Source organism: Aquila chrysaetos, chromosome 3 (assembly GCF_900496995.4).
Source record: "Aquila chrysaetos chrysaetos chromosome 3, bAquChr1.4, whole genome shotgun sequence".
NCBI lineage: Eukaryota > Metazoa > Chordata > Aves > Accipitriformes > Accipitridae > Aquila > Aquila chrysaetos.
In genome coordinates, this window is record NC_044006.1 from 55,214,503 (window position 1) to 55,232,109 (window position 17,607).

Here is a 17,607-nt window from a genome sequence, read left to right on the forward strand (position 1 = left end):
CCTTACTAGAATAAAAATTTAACTCCAAATCAAATCACCAGGCAATAGAAGGGGAGCTTTGTAATATCATTAAAACATTCTTTTCAGAGTAGGCTTTCTTTTTAAACACAAATAGAAGCTTGATGCTTACAATAACTTAATTTGGCCTCATGCTTAGTCCAGGACAAATAATGTGTCTAGCAATTCCTACAGGTGGTATCTTGTGGCTGAGCATACAGCATAGTTCGAGGACACAAAATTGTCATTTTCTGATGGCATAATTCTCTTCATATAGGACAATTCTCATTGATAGAACAGTGGCCAAGTTGGCAAAATTCCTGTACGAAGTAGTATTCTTTTCCAACACTGATTAACAGGAAAGAGGCTGCTAAAATGGAACAGAAGTTCCCTGAGTATCATGAATCAGAGCTTGTTCACAGTTGTTCTAACATATATTTGGGCTGAATGTCATTGTGGAATCATTACAAGATTCCTGGGACCCTCTCCGCCATTTCGCCTACCTGGAGCTTATTGGAATAACCAACTCTCCATCTTTAAAGGAAATAAAAGAAAAAAATAGTTTGTGTCCTTTTCTCTGGTTATAATATATAAAGGCTTTGAAGTATTTGCTTCAGTTTCTTGTCTTGTTTGCTATTTTTATTGATCAGCATTAAAAAAATGGTTAGGTTTTTTTGATATTGTTCAAAAAATTTTGAAGGTATCAAGCCGTCATTTCACAATGTTTTGACTCTGATGTCAGAGTTAGATTAAAGTTTCTGTGCCAGTTTATTCTGATATCATGTGTCAATTGGTCATCCCCTTTGCTGGCCTGCATCAGATAAAAAAAAATACATGGTACCAATGTGCGATTTGTGGGATGACATTCTCTCACCACAAATTCTTTTCTGGAAGCATAACTAGTTGAAACTTCACCACAAAACATGAGAGCCCCATTTTTCAAATGCCTTTTTCTGCCATTCCAGCAGCTGACTTATGATCAGTTTGTTTATAATATGTTGACATTTTGACATATAGGAGAGGGTTGGATAAGTAAATTTAGATAAATAAATGCATGGAAACAGTCTGGAATAATTAAAAGTGAGTTACAATACAGAATGATCTGTGTTACCTAACTGCAATCCAAAAATTACGTTATAATCATGCAAAATACGACTTAAACACTTTTGTGAAGAACAGACCTATACTGACAAGACTGCTGAATGGTATGTAAGAGCAATAATTTAGAGAAAGATTTAAGGTTTGTCATAGTTTATTGTTACAGTACAATCTCTCACTGCAGTAGGGTGCCCAAGAGAGATGATTCAAACCATGCATTTTTATCAAGTAGAAGGGAATTAACTGTGCCTCAGTCAACAGCACTACAATGTCTCCAGAATATTTCAAGGGACCTAATGGTCGTATTTAAAAAATGCAAGAAGTTCTTATGCTCAAAATTCTAAAAAAAGATATGTGAATATAATCCAGGAGACATAAAACTATGTCAGGCAAAAGGAAATTGGCTTCTACCTTAATAAAGAGAGGGTTGAATAAACCTTATGAATATTTATAAGTATTTTCACATAGAAAAGGTATCTGACAATGAAGGTCCTTATAGAAGTAATAATATCCAAGATGTATTGTTCTGTCTTAAACTAAACATTTCCATGAAGGAAAATGGAGCATAGAAACAGCTAGCCAATAAGTGCAATGAACTTGTGAGCAATTGCAATTTTTAAAGTAAAACTAGATGTTTTCCTCATGTATAGGGTTTAATTTAGACAAGGTCAACTTTCCTGATCCTATCAGTCACTTTCCAGAATTTTCAACTGGCTAAAATCTCTTAAGACATTTACCACATAACTCAATAGAGGTACCTCTTCAAGCTGCAGTTGTCTTTATCTTCATAGCATCCCACTGATCCACTGTGGGATAGGGCTGAGGGTGCACAAACCTTATCAGCCATTTTTTACTTACTTGTACAACAACGGATTTGAATTGTCCAACAGTTCCCACATCAGCAGATCCCTGCTTCTTCTGATCATAGGATAACAAACTGGTTTGGGAATGAACTTTGAATAGTTTATGAGCCTTAAATAGCTTGAAGGTCATAGATTGGTCATCTCTGTATAAATCCATCTTCTGTGGGAAATTTCGTGACTAGTAAGTAGAAGGAGAAAAAGAAAGGTTTTCTTTCTTCTTGGACTTTTGAGTGAACGGGACACTCCTCTTGCAAGATGTTCAGAACGTCTTTACTTTGCATCAAGTCAATGTACATTTGATACAGACAATGTCTATATGAGATTTCATGCTTCAGGGCTTCAGCCTACAGAATTAAAAAGAAATCTCCCTTGATGACATCAAAGATCGGTTAAAGCTGGGGGTAAGCTATTGATTTAACCAAATAACTGATCTGAGGCAAGACAGAAAGTATTTTTCAAACACTGGGTTTATGAATCCTGCTTATACATTTAGGGCAAAACTGGTTGCCAAACTTTGGATGAGAAAGTATTTCTCCTCAGATTAGATTCACTGGCACCTACATTGTTTCTGGGTCTTTTCATACATGTTGGGTTGTGAATTAGCTCCTGTGTTCACCTACATGTTTTTTATATACTCAAGTGCAGGTAATGTGCAGTGGTGACGCCCCAGATTCTTCTGTTGTTGGTTTATGACAAAAATTTAATCTCTTCAGACTGAAATTATACAGTCTAACTCAAATTATCAGTTTTAACATGGAAATATCTGAATAATTTATAGCAAACCGTGAGATACAAGGGATTAGAAGAAAGATATTAGAAGAAAGATTTAGTGACCTTTTTCTGGCCTCAAGTTCTGTGCAACTGTGAAGCTATGTCACTGAAAAGTCAAAGTACAGAAGCTATAGAGAAATAACATGATTTTGTAGCTTACTAAGTAGATGTAAAATACTGTACTTTCCCATTTCCCACTTTTTAAATATCAATTTAGTAGGTTCAGCTCCTAGTGTGATAAAACCAACTGTACAACAGTTTTTCATTTTCTTTGCACTACTGTATGCAGGCAATAGAAACTCTGGTACAAATTGCTATTCTGATTTATTTCTATTTCACTTTCTTCTCATGATTGTACTGCAATAGCATTGAGACACTGCAATGAGATAACAGAACATTGTGGCGGATCTTGTAGTTTTGTCCATTTTCCCTTTAAGGTCAAACAGTCGTGAAAGACCTGCATATACTGTTTCATTTGTTTAAATTAATTGACTTTTCTCTAGAGTCTCTCATTCAACTTTATTCAGTTCCCACTGAAATAATTGGACCAGTCCATTAAGATCAAGTCCAGCAAAGCACTTAGGCACACAAGTTAAAACCCAGAAGTATTCCCATTAACTGCTGTGGATAGAGGTCTATACAAATATATCGGGATGACTTCTCATAAACAGATAATACTTATATTTACTAATCCTTTATATTTTGCTTGACAGACAATGGTAAACTACCCTTTCTAAAGCAATCCTCACTCTGATAAGACTGTATTCCAAAACATTGTAAAAATACTCAGTTTTATCAAAATTTTGAGATTACAGGCATGCATGACTAAAAGGAACAAAAATTATCTCTTCTGGTTAAGTATCAGATTAAGCAAGTTTTGTTCGAGTCAAGTGATAGGAGACCTACAGAGAAATTCCTATAAATCTACTTGTCTCCTAGGACAAGGATTTTCATTTAACTTTTCATAAATTTTATTTCTCTAAAAGTGTTGAACATTATCTAGTTTACTATATACATTGAAATAACAGTTAAGAAGTGCAATTAATTTCTTTTAAATGTTTTAAATATTTGTTATTATTTTCATTGAAGTAATGCCTACAGATACTGATAAAAACAAATACATTCCACAGTAAAATAAACGGTCCATTTCAAATAGTTTAGAATCTGAACATACATTCGAAAATCAGGATACTAATTGAGCAGATTTCTGCTGACCATAGCTATTTCCAAAGCATTTCTAAACTGAGTCTGAAATTCATCTTGCTGTTCTGCAGTTACTCAAATGAGAAATGATATGCACTACAGTGAAATCCTGTTTTCTTTTAGGCTAGATGGGTCATGTTTTTCTGGATTAGACTTAGAAGAAGGGAAAAGAAGCAAAAGAGTAAAACACTCCTTTTGTGTTATTTGGTTTCATTCTCACTGTGTATTCAAGAATGGGTTAATCTTTAAGTATAACAGTTACTTGGAGCATTCAGCACCATCTCTAACAAGGTAAAGAGGAATTCCTGGGAGTTTTAAGGGGCATAATTAGCCAACAGTAGATAAGGGGAACTTTTCCTGCTGGAAGAATAGACCGTTCAGGCTTGTTTGCCCCGGGGTGACAATGAAAAAAGCGTGGGTCTAAGGACTTTGTTTGCTAAATATTCCCTTTAGGAAAAGAGAGGCAGAGTCCAAAGTGCATACACTTTACTCTCCAAAGTAGGCGAGGCAACAGGAGTGGTTAAAAAACAAGAGAAAGCTATTGGTCATCTCTGTTTTACCTAAGAAGAGCAAAGTCGAATCATGCTGCGTGTCCTTAACCATATTAATTCTGCTGAGTTTTGAATAATTTTTCAGAGGACTAGACACAAACCAAGAACAACCTTCACAGTATGACAATAATAATTTTTTTAAATCAGAGATATTTTATAAAATTCACTGATAGCTAAAATTGGGGAAATTCCAAATAACTGCATATTCTTTTAAATAAACATCTACTTTCTCATTTATTTTGTACATCTGTGCTGAATTGCAGAAAATATAATGCTTATATCATTCAAATGAAATTAAATGAAGGACCTGTATCTGTTTGTATCAAACAGATACAAATACAAAACGTAGAAGTTTGTCAACAAGCTCCAAACTTCTGGACTTGTTTCAACATGTTTCTACTTGCCCATTGTGAGAATTCACTTGCAATGTATGACATTAATAACTTTATTGATTTTAAGAAGTATCTATATTTTTCTTTCAAACAACTTGTCATTGAGATTACTGTCCTTGGCTTAACATTTATATATTTCTTGGTCAAATATTATTTTACAGGGAGCTATCTTAAACAAATTTAAAATGCATTCTGAAGATGAAAAGAAGCAGAAGCGTACTGCAGATGGAAATAGTCATGAGATCACTGCATCCAGCCAGGGTCATGAATCTGAAGACAAACAGTAAGTATTCTTAGACATTGTAAAGATGTTCTGTATTGAAGCTTCTAAGATTACATTATCGTATTTTAGATTTTATTTTACCTTTCATTTATTTTATTTTATTTTATTTTATTTTATTTCATTTTATCAGGAAAGCCTAATAACAGCAAGCTTTGTATCAAGTTGAGAGTAGCATTGATTGACACATTCATTTGGTGCAGAAGGACCTTTTATCTTTTTCTTTTAAGGACTAAGTGCCCACAATATTGACTACAGCTTATTGAAAAACAATTCTAAAATATGACAGAAATTATGTTGGAATGGACATCTTGGATCCAGTTATGTCATCAGCTAAGAATTATCTTAAAATTTTTAGTATGGCAGGGAATCAATGTTTTACATAACTTGAACATTTTATGTATTCCCCATCCCCCATGTGCAAAAATTTGATTTTATAAGTTATCTTCTTCTTTCCTGTTTTGAAAGCTATATACTGCTTCAGTTCACAACTTCCCTAACCAGGCAGTGGAACCACCAGCCCTTGTTGGTGTTGTTTCACCCTTGAGAGGGGTGAACTGGAAGGAGCTTGAGTTAAATTTACAGCAGTCCGGAGCTAATGCTACTTATATACCTGGAGGTTTAAATACAAACATATCAAGAACGCTCAATAAATCATATTCATTTTTTACACAATTCTTTCCTGTAAAATTATTTCATAATTGTATTTTAATTGAACTTCATTAATATATTACAGTAGTATTTCTGTGAAATGTTGTCGCTTTTTAAATGCCCTAAAACTATCATACCTTTTAAGCAAGGGAAAGAAGAAGAAGAAAGTGGAAAAGGCTAAGATGGTCAGCCCATTTACACTGGTAAGATTTATTCTCTCTCTCTATGTACACATATATATACATGTGCGCACATTTCAAAGTGTAAACAAAAAATAGTTAAAATTATGTTAGAGTACTGCATATATGATCTTGTCTTTACCAAATACTTTGACACTACAGAATATTTGATATAGTATAGCAATCAAGCTGTTCTTTTTGTGGATGTAGTTTTATTAAAGAAGCTGTCTTATTACTGATATGGATTCTTAGGAGTCTTCCCTCAGTAAGTTGTCATGCTAAACACACCTGTACTAGATTTTTGTTTGTGAAAGCTAGGGATTTCCATGGTCAGTCATTTCTTCTGACAAAATGAAAAGGGTGTCCATATACCTAAGATTATGTGTGGTCTTGTGCTCTAAATTACCTGAGTTGGGTACTAATCACACTAATTAGCCCCATTAATCATTAATCAGTCACCTGAGTCAGCAGAAAAGGGCAACTCAATGGCACTGATGAAACTTAAAATTAAAAGTTGTGTACTAAAATGTACTTTAAATTCCAGAATTTTTAAATTTTCTGTATATTTTAAAAAAGGCAATCCATTATTATTTAATCAAAGTGAATCCTAGGTCCTCTTTTGGTAATACCGAAATGTTTTATATTTTGTAGTTTTAAGTGTGCATAATGCGCAGCAATGATATGGCAAATAACAGAAATAAAACTATAGCTCATGATACTGGCCAGTGCCCAATTTTTCTGCTTTGCTAGACCAGCTTGCACTTGTACAATTACATCATACCACTATAATTTACAACAGTAAACTTAGTATTTTACAGTACAGATTAAAGCCAATGATTTTGTAACAGATGAGCTCAAACTTTAAGTTCAATGGCAAGAGGTATTTAGGATTTCAGTACATTTTGATAATGCCTATGGTACATTAGGAACAGTTCTTCTGACTGCAAAATAATTAATTTATAGTAAAAGCAATTATTGTCTTAGTTATCACAATGCCATTAAAATTTCTTATAATTTGAACTTTAAATGGCAAGCCAAAAAAGGGCAAATGTCTTATGTCTCATTTTATTATGGCCTTTCTTACCCAGGTGCAGATATTGATGCATTAAAATAGTGCACTTCTCTGGTTTTGAGAGTTCATACTACAGAAGTGCTTATATTAGAAGGATTTATTCCTGTATATTTAAATTGTTTTGTAAACTTAATTTCTAATCAGATAAAGTTGTAGTTTTGTGACACTAGATGTACAATTCGTAGCTTTTGCTTGACTTTCTTGACTTTGTAGACATAACGCTGTGTTAGCATTCTAATACCACAGTTCGAATTAATTTCTCTTTTCACTCACAGTTTCGATACTCCAATTGGTCAGATAAATTACTAATGATACTAGGCACTCTCCTGGCAATAGCCCATGGAAGCAGTCTCCCTGTTGCGATGCTAATTTTTGGTGATATGACTGATAGCTTTGTTGCTTCTGGAGACTCAAATTTTCCAGGTAAGAATATATCTGCTATGAAGAGAATGATGGCTCATATTTGGAAAAGAGCCAGGAAGATTCAAGCATCCTGAAAGGACATACTGACGTCGGGAACCCCAACTTGCTACTATACTATGATGCAAATTAGTAACTCTTGTGTTTGTTGTAATAGGGATACACTATGGAAATTTTTTTTGCTCCTAATTCTTAGTTTCTGCATTAGGAGATTTTATTTTTAATTTTTTCAAATTATCCACTACAGCACACATTCAACAAATCATGTTTAACCGTGGCTGTGATAAATAGAAAGAGGCTGGTTTTCCATGAGTTCCTGTTGATTCCCTTGCATCAAATCTGACAATTACAGTTCACAAGGTGAATCAGATCAGTAAGTAGGTGCAACAGAAAATTCGTTACCAAAATAAAAGTACTAACTTTCTCTTGGATCCATTTGTTGAATAGCCTCATTTGCTGAATCAGAAATATGAAATCAAACACAAAGGGGGACAGGCATGCACTGCTGGATACAAGAGGGAAGAGTGATACTGTCACTTTGGTATCAATTCACAGTTAGACCAGATTATATTGTCCTCTGAACTCACACATTAGGTGTTAAACTTGTGAACAGGTTTGTTGCCTGAAATATTATCTAATAAGATTTCATTAAACATTTTAATAAAATAAAAGCATACTGCCTTTATCAGAACAAGTAATTTCTGATTTACTCCTTCCCAAGTACAATAAATTGATCAGATTTTTATGGTGCAAATGCAAAATGCTGCAGCTGTAGTCTTCTCAAAAGGTTTGTCACTAAGTCCTCATGCGGGGCAGTAAAATTTTAGTGCCAACACCAATATTATAGCCAATGTTTTCGTAATGGGTTAAGCTATCCACAGTTACTCATTTGATGTCAGTGTCTAGACCTGTATTTTTAATGGGTTTTGGCATTATACAAATGCCCTATATTTTCAAAAAAGAAAAAAATCAAACAGCATTTAATGAATGCTCAGGAAGACCTTTTAGTCTCAAGTTACATCAATGTAGTTTTGTAGTCAGTGGAGTTACAACTAACCTTATATCAGTATAATAATTGTTTTTTAATAGGTAGAACCCTGAAATCATCACACTCCTCCTTTTATTAAAATCATCTTGATTCAAAAGGAGTTGTAGCAACTCAAAATTTGCTGGAGAGCATGCAGGAAAACAAATTTGTTAAAACTTGCTCTATTAAAAGTATTTACTCTTTTCTTCCTTTCTAAGGAAACATTCCTGCAGTGAATTTCTCTTCAGATGTTCTTGGCAAGCTGGAAAAAGATATGACAAGGTAATTAGAAATTTATATTTCCTCTTCTTTTTTTTAATGTAGGCACACTTTTCTAGTCAAGTCATTCTTCTCCCACAGATGTTTTGCATACTTTAAACAATGTAAAAGCAATGGTTGATTGAATAATGTATGTAACTAAAGATTTGCACATGAGATTATTGGAGGCACTGGGACGATTCCTGAACATCCCCAGCCATTCCCAACAACTTCCCTGCAATGTCTTGCTCTCATCCATCCCAACCCCTTTTCAGGGGTGCTCTGTGTCCCAATGCCATCTGCATTTCCTTCCTTCTTTCTCTTCCTCTGAATTTATAAGCAGTAATTGTTATGCTAAAAAATTATATTGATATCATCCATCGATTCTTTGAGCTGTGGTGATTTACTGATAAAAAGCAGAATTAAAATTGCCAGGTAGTACCTACTTTGGTGCCAAAGCATCAAGTTCAACTACATTATCTGGGCTACAGAAAATACAGAGTTAGGTTATGCGTGACCTTAAATCTAGCACTCTAGAGCTGGCAATAGCAGAAGACAATAGTCAGTAGGTGCTTCTTCTACAAAGCTTCATAAAGAAAAGGTCAAATAAGCAGAAACATCAGCTGCCAATAGATGTGTTTTGTTAAGGGACTTTATTAACCACTGTCCATAGACTTGGTTTATGCAGAATGCCTAAAGTTCATGTACAATTTCTTGTACCACTTCAGCTTCTTTTCTTCAGGTTGAAGTCTGTTCCTCCTTAGGTATTGAAAAACATCTGACATCTCAGGAATGCTGATGTGGTCTTCAAGGCAGTTGTCTTTTCTGAAGAGAAGGAGATAAGGCATTCACTCTAGCGACTCTTGCTCATTTATACTGAAGTCCATTATCATTTCTGGTAACAGTGGACTGTAAACTTATAGATCATTTAGATTAAGTAGTTAAGTTCTAACTAAAAATATCTATTTACACCAAAAATAATTCTTTACCCTAAAATAAATGAGCAAGAGCTAGTTAGGAAAAGGCTGTTACTTAGAAATGAAGAACTCTTATGTAATGAGAATGAACCGGCAGGGAACTGGCAATTATGTTTTATAAGAGAATATGGACACATAGAGTTTCTTGCTCCCACAGCATTTCTGTCAGTTAGTCTCTGACATGAATTCAAGTAATGCATACACATTTCAGTGGAATAGTTTTGTGCCCAGTGATTTGAAAGCAAATTTGAAGGCAAAATTGCAGAACAAAATAATTTGTGCATTGGTGAAGTTACCCTAACTGTTCTATGTTTTGTAAATACCTGATGCTTAGTTGCACAACATTTGTAAAGTCTGTCCTATGCTTCTTCTAAAGGAACTTTAAAAATAGTTGTTCTTACTACGTATGCAATTATAGGCTTCTTTTTCTGAAACTCACTAAGATCTTAGTCTCCAGCATATATTTTGACAAGTCCAATAGTTTTATAAAGTGTCATATAAACAGCAATTCCTGTTAAAATGTAAAGTTAGATCATTTGAATTTAATTAAGTGTTCTGTTATTCTTGCAAATGTAAAAAATACCTGATTCATTTTCTCTACAGCAGTTAATTGTTCTCTATATTTCTACCTGTTTAATTATCTCTTTCTAGTAACTGGTCTTATGGTTGGATTGCCTTTAAAACTGTGTCACTTGCTGGTTTTAATTTCTCTTAATTTTAAAGATATTTGTGTTAGTGTTTTCATTTCCACTTTGAAATGAAAGAAATGACACAGCTTTAAAATCAACATATTTTCTTTTTTTTTCTACTGAAGCATATCTAACCTGTATTTTAAGAGCAGGATGTACTAGAATTACACAAGGTATTACTGACCTTTATAGCATAAGAATATTGTGTAAATCAATGTATCATTTATAAGTCTTTTAGACCAACAACCAATCACAACTATTTTTGATTAATGGTTTGGGTTTCTTTTAATCTCTGAACTCATATCACGTCATCTCAACTAAAAACAATAGGAATCCTCCCATTGTCCTCAGTGGGCTGTTGTCTAGGAGTCACTACTGCTTAAAGAACAAAGAGTACAGGAAAACAGACAAGCTGACACAAGGAAAGTGTGAATGTTAATATAGATCTACATCAACATCTAAATGTTGAGAACTGCCTGTTCTCATGACCCTAAGAGATGGTCTGTTTGAGGGATGTCCAGGATGGACCCACTGCTGGCCAAGGCCAAGCCCATCTGTGATGGTGGTAGATATCCTCTGGGATAACGTATTTAAGAAGGGAGAAAAAAAACCTGCGCAACAGAAGCTGCAGCCAGAGAGAGGAGTGAGAACATGTAAGAGAAACAGCCCTGCAGACCCCCAGGTCAGTGAAGAAGGAGGGGGAGGAGGTGCTCCAGGCGCCGGAGCAGAGATTCCCCTGCAGCCCCTGGTGGTGAAGACCACGGTGAGGCAGGCTGTCCCCCTGCAGCCCAGAGAGGTCCACGGTGGAGCAGATATCCACCTGCAACCCATGGAGGACTCCACGCCAGAGCAGGTGGGTGCCCGAAGGAGGCTGTGACCCCGTGGAAAGCCCGCGCTGGAGCAGGCTCCTGGCAGGACCTGTGGCCCCGTGGAGAGAGGAGCCCACACTGGAGCAGGTTTTCTGGCAGGACTTGTGATGACCCTGCAGGGGACTCACGCTGGAGCAGTCTGTGCCTGAAGGACTGCACCCTGTGGAAGGGATCCACGCTGGAGCAGTTCGTGGAGGACTGTCTCCTGTGGGAGGGACCCCACACTGGAGCAGGGGAAGAGTGTGAGGAGTCCTGCCCCTGAGGAGGAAGGAGCAGCAGAGACAATGTATGAATAACTGCCCACAACCCCCATTCCCCGTCCCTCTGTGCCACTGGCAGGGAGGAGGTAGAGAAAATTGGGAATAACGTTAAGCCCGGGAAGAAATGAGGGCTGAGGGGAAGGTGTTTTAAGATTTGATTTTATTTCTCGTTACCCTACTCTGAGTTGATTGGTAATAAATTAAATTAATTTTTTCCCCAAGTTGAGATTGTTTCACCCGTGATGTAATTGGTGAATGATCTCTCCTGTCCTTATCTCAACCCACAAGTCTTTCATTATATTTTCTGTCCCCTGTCCAGTTGAGGAGGAGGAGTGATAGAGCGGCCTTGATGGGCACCTGGCATCCAGCCAGGGTCAACCCACCACAAACATCACGCATGCCACCTGGTCTTTTAGACATTAACTCTGAAAGTACAAGTATGAATAAGAAGCAGCCTGAGTTTCTCTTTAGAAACAAATTGTTGAATGAGGAACGTATTACTTATTAGTAGCATAGAAGTAGGTTCTCTTTTCTAAAGTTTCTAGTTAAAGCCTTGAGTTAGTGTGTTCACTGGTTTGAAGAAGTTTTTTGTACCCCCCTCTTATTTCTCTAAGAATGCCTGCCAGCAGGTCAAAAAATAATAAAAACTGTTTACAAGGACAAAGTTCTCATACAGCTGTGTTCAAGTACTGAACTACATGTGTGGACTTGGTTGTATTTGTTACTCAAACAACAGTTTGCCTAAAACCCAACTATTTCTCAAAAGAAAAAGAACCATTATGTTACAATGCAGTGAGCATTTACTCTCTGTTAAGTTTCAGCAGTGAAATTACAGAATATATTTCATCAGCATGGAATCTGGCAAAGATATGAATCCCTTTTGATACAATTTCTCATGAAATAAAGTCCAAGCATAAAACAATTCTTTGAAGTGATGTAACATCATAAAGTAATTGTCTAAAGTAATTACTGCTGAATTTTGAAGTGGTGTTCTTGGTTTTACTTTGGTAGTTTCTGTGTAGAGTTTTAATGGAACTGAATATGATCAAGGTCAATATTCAACTAACCAGCATTCAGTTAGGCATTAACCCATTTTTATTAAACAGTTTAGATAAAGTTCATTTCATAATATGTACAGTTCCAAAGTCCCTGACTAAACTGTGTAGTATCTTAGCCACAAAAAAACTGGATTAAAGTTTAAAAAGTTTCATCTATAAAGCCATTATCTCCTTTTTTGAGCAGAGCATTTACACACAGATTCCTGCAATTTGCTCCTGCCAAGTTGCATGCTACAGTTCTAAAGAATCTGTATGCATAACTAGCTACATGTGAGTGAAAGTCCTAAGAGTTTTAAAGCTTTTTGCTAATGATTTATATAAATGCAGTAGTCTTACAATTACATGTAACACATACCACAAATATGTAGCCATTGGTTTTGATCATGTTTTACAAAAAGGGAATCAGTTTGGTTACGTTTTTCTGGTTTAGTTCTGGTTTAAGTTCACCTGTAAGTGATTCTGATGTCAATTCTGTATTAAATCAAGTCTGATTTGATCCTGTTTGAACGGTTTAAAACTGTGGCTCAAATTCAATTCCAGTTCGAGAAATGTAGTGATTCACACACTCCTTGGTTTTGATTTGACGCCCTGCTCATAGCACAGAGCTGAATTAAGTAAAATATCACTTATGAATAAAATAGAGAGCAAAAGAATTTTTGATCTAATGGCATTTGCTTGCAATAGATGTATATATAGTAATGCTGTATTCTCAGTCAGGAAATATTTACAGCATCCATGCATATATATATTTATATAGACAGGCATGTTGTATGATGTAAATTTGTGTGTAATATAGGTATATATGTTTAGATCTGTCTATATGTATTAAAACAAAAATGTTACAGCGTTTTTGGAAATGAGAGATTTAGGTGAAAAAGGTATTGTATCTGAAATACAGTCCTAAAATAATCTTATGAGAAAATATATACTATATTGACAAAAAGTAATTCCTGTCCAACCTCGTTTATTGCGTATCTGAAAACGTATTAAATCCTACTCGTAGAAAACTTGCCAAGTTTTACAGAGAAGTGTAAAATCTGGTAATAATAATAAACATATAAACTCTAATTCAGGTCTGAAACAGAAGAAGTAAGCATCAAGCTAAATACAGACTAGCAATGTAATTAAAAAACTAATTTCAGGGAATCTTGCCTTTTTTTTTTTCCTTTCAGATATGCATACTACTATTCTGCAATAGCAGCTGGTGTTCTTCTTGCTGCTTATATCCAAACTTCATTTTGGACCCTGGCAGCAGGCCGGCAAATAAAAAAAATTAGAGAAAAATTTTTTCATGCAATTATGAGACAGGAAATTGGATGGTTTGATGTAAATGATGTCGGAGAACTTAACACTCGTCTTCTAGAGTAAGTATACTATACATTTCCCAGTGTTATTTTGTCTTATTAAGCATGTATGAGTTACAATTTTTTTATTTTTATTTTAAAATGCAGTTATTTCATTGTGAAATGAAATTTCACTGTGAAATTAAATTGAATTATTTCATTGTCAATTGAAGTTTTCAAGTTTTCTCATGGAGAGTCTCAGGGACTGAACTTCTAATACTTCTGATACTGGACTGTCACAAGGATATCAGAAAAGCATTTTGATAAGTTCCCTTGAACTCTGAGGATGACTAAAGCCCAGCCTATGAGATTACCCCCATGAAGAGAAAACATAGTTAATTTCTGTGCACACTGAGGACTGAATAAGGTGCCAGCTGACCCTAGCAGCATGAACAGCTTTAACTGCATGACAAGCTATTCCTTTGTCTTTGCCTACATGAAAGGTTTTATCTTTTCTTTCCAGATATCCCACAGTTTCCAAACAGATCAAAAATTTGGAGTTAAGAAAGTGAGAGTAACTTTGCACTGCAGACAGAATTACAACCTTTTCAGACAAAAGAGGTTTATAGTATTACATTTTCACATGAAACATGAAATTTTCCTTGCCCAAAATATATAGTGCTTTATCTTGAAGCAAACTGTTGTTTGGAAGTAATTGAATAATAAAGATTATCCTCCACACATATGCCCATGTAACAAAACTGAAAAGCTTTCTTGTGCTTCCTACATTTTCCTTCCTGTCTGGATGTAATTTGTTTTTCAGTGATGTCTCCAAAATCAGTGAAGGAATAGGTGACAAAATTGGATTGCTTGTTCAAGCAGTAACAACATTTGTAACAGGATTTATTGTTGGTCTCATAAGAGGATGGAAATTAACACTTGTAATACTAGCAGTCAGTCCTGTCCTGGGACTTTCAGCAGCCATCTGGGCAAAGGTAGGTTAACATACATTCAGTGACAGGTTTTATATTATTGAGAGATAATGAAATAAATCTACATATCTGTAATTCCTACTGTTACAATGTATTGCTTAGAACAATTATAGCTTTAGGCAATGTCTATGTACATAAGCTCTCAGGTGAACTGTTTGTAATTACTCTCATGTAGTTTGAATATTATAATTCCCATAGATTGGACAGACTTGTTTGATTTGAAGCTGTTTCTGCTAATATAGCATATTTTTATATAGAAAAGGAAGCAAGACATACGAGTAGCATCCACATCTGTAATTGTTAAACTTCATCCACATGAGTACTTGTTCTGTTGAAAGGAATAATTGCATCTCTTGAAAAATAAGTGAATAAATTAGACCAAGCCTTGGTCCCAGACACAGAGTTTCTTTTCAGAGTTGTTAACAGCTTTGGTAAGAAATTTTAGACAGACTTAGGTGAGAGAAGTACTAAATTACCATGGGATTGGAGTGACTTACATTTGTAGTCTGGAAGCCTTTGGATTTTTATGGGATTTTATTTGCCTTATATTTCAAAGATCATATAAACCTTCTCTGTCTTGAGTGAGTATATTGTGGAAAACGTAGGGGTAGAGAAGCATGTGCTACATATGTCTACTACCTAAGAGTCTTCATGGACTGTGGCAAATTAATGTAAGCTATAGAGCCCTGTGGCTAATGTAGCCAGAGATGAGAATGAGCTGAGGAGATCTGCCTGGGGAGAACCACACCACCTCAGTATGAGTAGTCATCTAATCTCCTGCACTGGCTGAAAGCAAAGTGGAAAATCCAGCCCTTAGCTGTTGAGAATGGGTAATGTTGAATTATTTGATTGAATTCATAATATACTTAAGGATTTTGATATTGAACATTCTGCACTCATACATAATATAATCGAAAGGCTTCATATTGGAAGAAAGTAACTGTGATAAAAGCCATGAAGTGCTTGAGCTCATTCTGTTTTTCTTAAGCCAAAATATTTGATTCTGTACTAGGTTCTCTCTGCTTTCACTGACAAAGAACAAGCTGCATATGCAAAAGCAGGTGCTGTTGCAGAGGAAGTTCTGGCAGCAGTCCGTACTGTAATAGCTTTTGGAGGACAGGAAAAAGAAATTAAAAGGTAAGAGCAATGTTTGCTTTCATCAGCTGATTTTAAAGTACTTGCTTCAGATGGTTTGAAATTTCCTTGTATCTTTGCTGTTGAAAGTTTGTCAAAACAAGTAAGTCTTGTGCTTCCTGCATTTTTAGGTAATGCCAAATTGTCTGTTACAGGCTATTATAAGTTTTACTGCATGTTGAAAGACAATTAGTTATTTTTCTAGAAAAGGACAAAGTAAGTTGATATATTGTCTCTACTCTAGAAAGTGTAAAAACTGCTTTAAACTTCACAGGGTGAGAGCTTTAGACAAAAAAAAAGCCCCTGCCATGAGAACAGATGATGCTATCCTTCATTATCTGATTACTTAGTAGTTGTGAAGGTACTAATAAACAATACCTCTATTTCCACTATACTGTCAAACATCATTCTTGTGATATATTTTAACCTTTTTATCTTAAGCTAACAATTATAATCTCAAAACCTGTCATGAATGGTTCACGGTCAAAGTTCACTGACCTGCATGTTATTTGAGGAACTTGAATGCCAGTCCCTGAACTGCAATGTCCTTTTTTTTCCTATATACCAGGTTGGCTGATGGCCTTTGTACGAGTTACTTTAAAGTCTCTGTGCCTGACTACCAGGCTTACATTTGTACAGTCTTAGGGTTACGTATTTTATATATCTTGTTGTACTTTATGAGTGTTCTTTTTCTAATTCATCCACAGACTTTTTGGTGCTGTGTGCCACAGTACAAGTCTGAGGCTATTTTGAACTTCTTTCTTTCAGATACCATAAAAATTTAGAAGATGCTAAACGGATTGGAATAAAAAAGGCTATTACAGCTAATATTTCTATGGGTGCTGCTTTCTTACTGATATATGCATCATATGCACTGGCCTTCTGGTATGGAACTACCTTGGTCTTAGCTGATGATTACACTATTGGCAATGTTCTTACAGTAAGTATTAATAGTAAATTCCCAATAATAGTGAGAAATACTAAAGAAAATACATTAAAGTGTATATTTGGAACTTATTTGAGTTTAATAATAATTATGTCCCAAAATTGGCAAAATAGCATCCCTTCTTAACAAAAAGATTCTTACCACAGAAGTCTACATGTTGTTTCTATAGCATCTCAAAATCCACATCAAGCCAAATAAAAGATACATTATTTTCAACTCTTTCTACATCTTTTCTGAATTCCATGAGATCAGACTAATATAGAAACAGTTCAATCAAAAACTGAAGTACAGTACCCTTCCTAGTTGCTTTTTGTTTTCAGATTTCTTGGGCTGAATATATTTTCAGGATGCAGAAGAAAATACTTTTATTTTAGCTGGTGTGTTGTCTAAGTAGATCATTTTATTGATACTTTTCTTATATTTTGCACCATAAGAGCTTGGAATCACTTCTCAGTATTTTTAGAAATCAAGGGTGAGAAAAATACACTTGTGACTAGGAAATATGTCACCATCTAACCAAAGGACGAAAACCATAACTAATAACTTAAATTCTTTTGATGTAGCAACCATTCTAATTTTGTGTGAGATATCAAATATGGTAAGAAGAATAACTTTGTTAACCGTGATGAAACCCAGC

General features: G+C 35.2%; 1 protein-coding gene across 6 annotated transcripts in view; it reads left to right on the forward strand.

Annotated features, from left to right (window-relative positions):
* Positions 1-17,607, forward strand: part of LOC115339659 (ATP-dependent translocase ABCB1-like) — a 66,860-nt gene that overhangs the window by 17,309 nt on the left and 31,944 nt on the right. For 2 of the 6 annotated variants that reach the window (XM_030009942.2, XM_030009943.2), the window contains exons 3-10: positions 5,037-5,158; positions 5,952-6,009; positions 7,333-7,480; positions 8,723-8,786; positions 13,788-13,979; positions 14,722-14,893; positions 15,903-16,027; positions 16,793-16,964. In XM_030009942.2, coding sequence (XP_029865802.1) covers positions 5,061-5,158; positions 5,952-6,009; positions 7,333-7,480; positions 8,723-8,786; positions 13,788-13,979; positions 14,722-14,893; positions 15,903-16,027; positions 16,793-16,964 — 1,029 coding nt within the window. In that variant the 5' untranslated portion in view covers positions 5,037-5,060. Of the gene's footprint in view, positions 1-4,366; positions 4,602-4,895; positions 4,912-5,036; positions 5,159-5,951; positions 6,010-7,332; positions 7,481-8,722; positions 8,787-13,787; positions 13,980-14,721; positions 14,894-15,902; positions 16,028-16,792; positions 16,965-17,607 lie in introns of those variants that run through there. The other 4 variants (XM_030009941.2, XM_030009944.2, XM_041122275.1 and 1 more) reach the window with 4 other exon arrangements.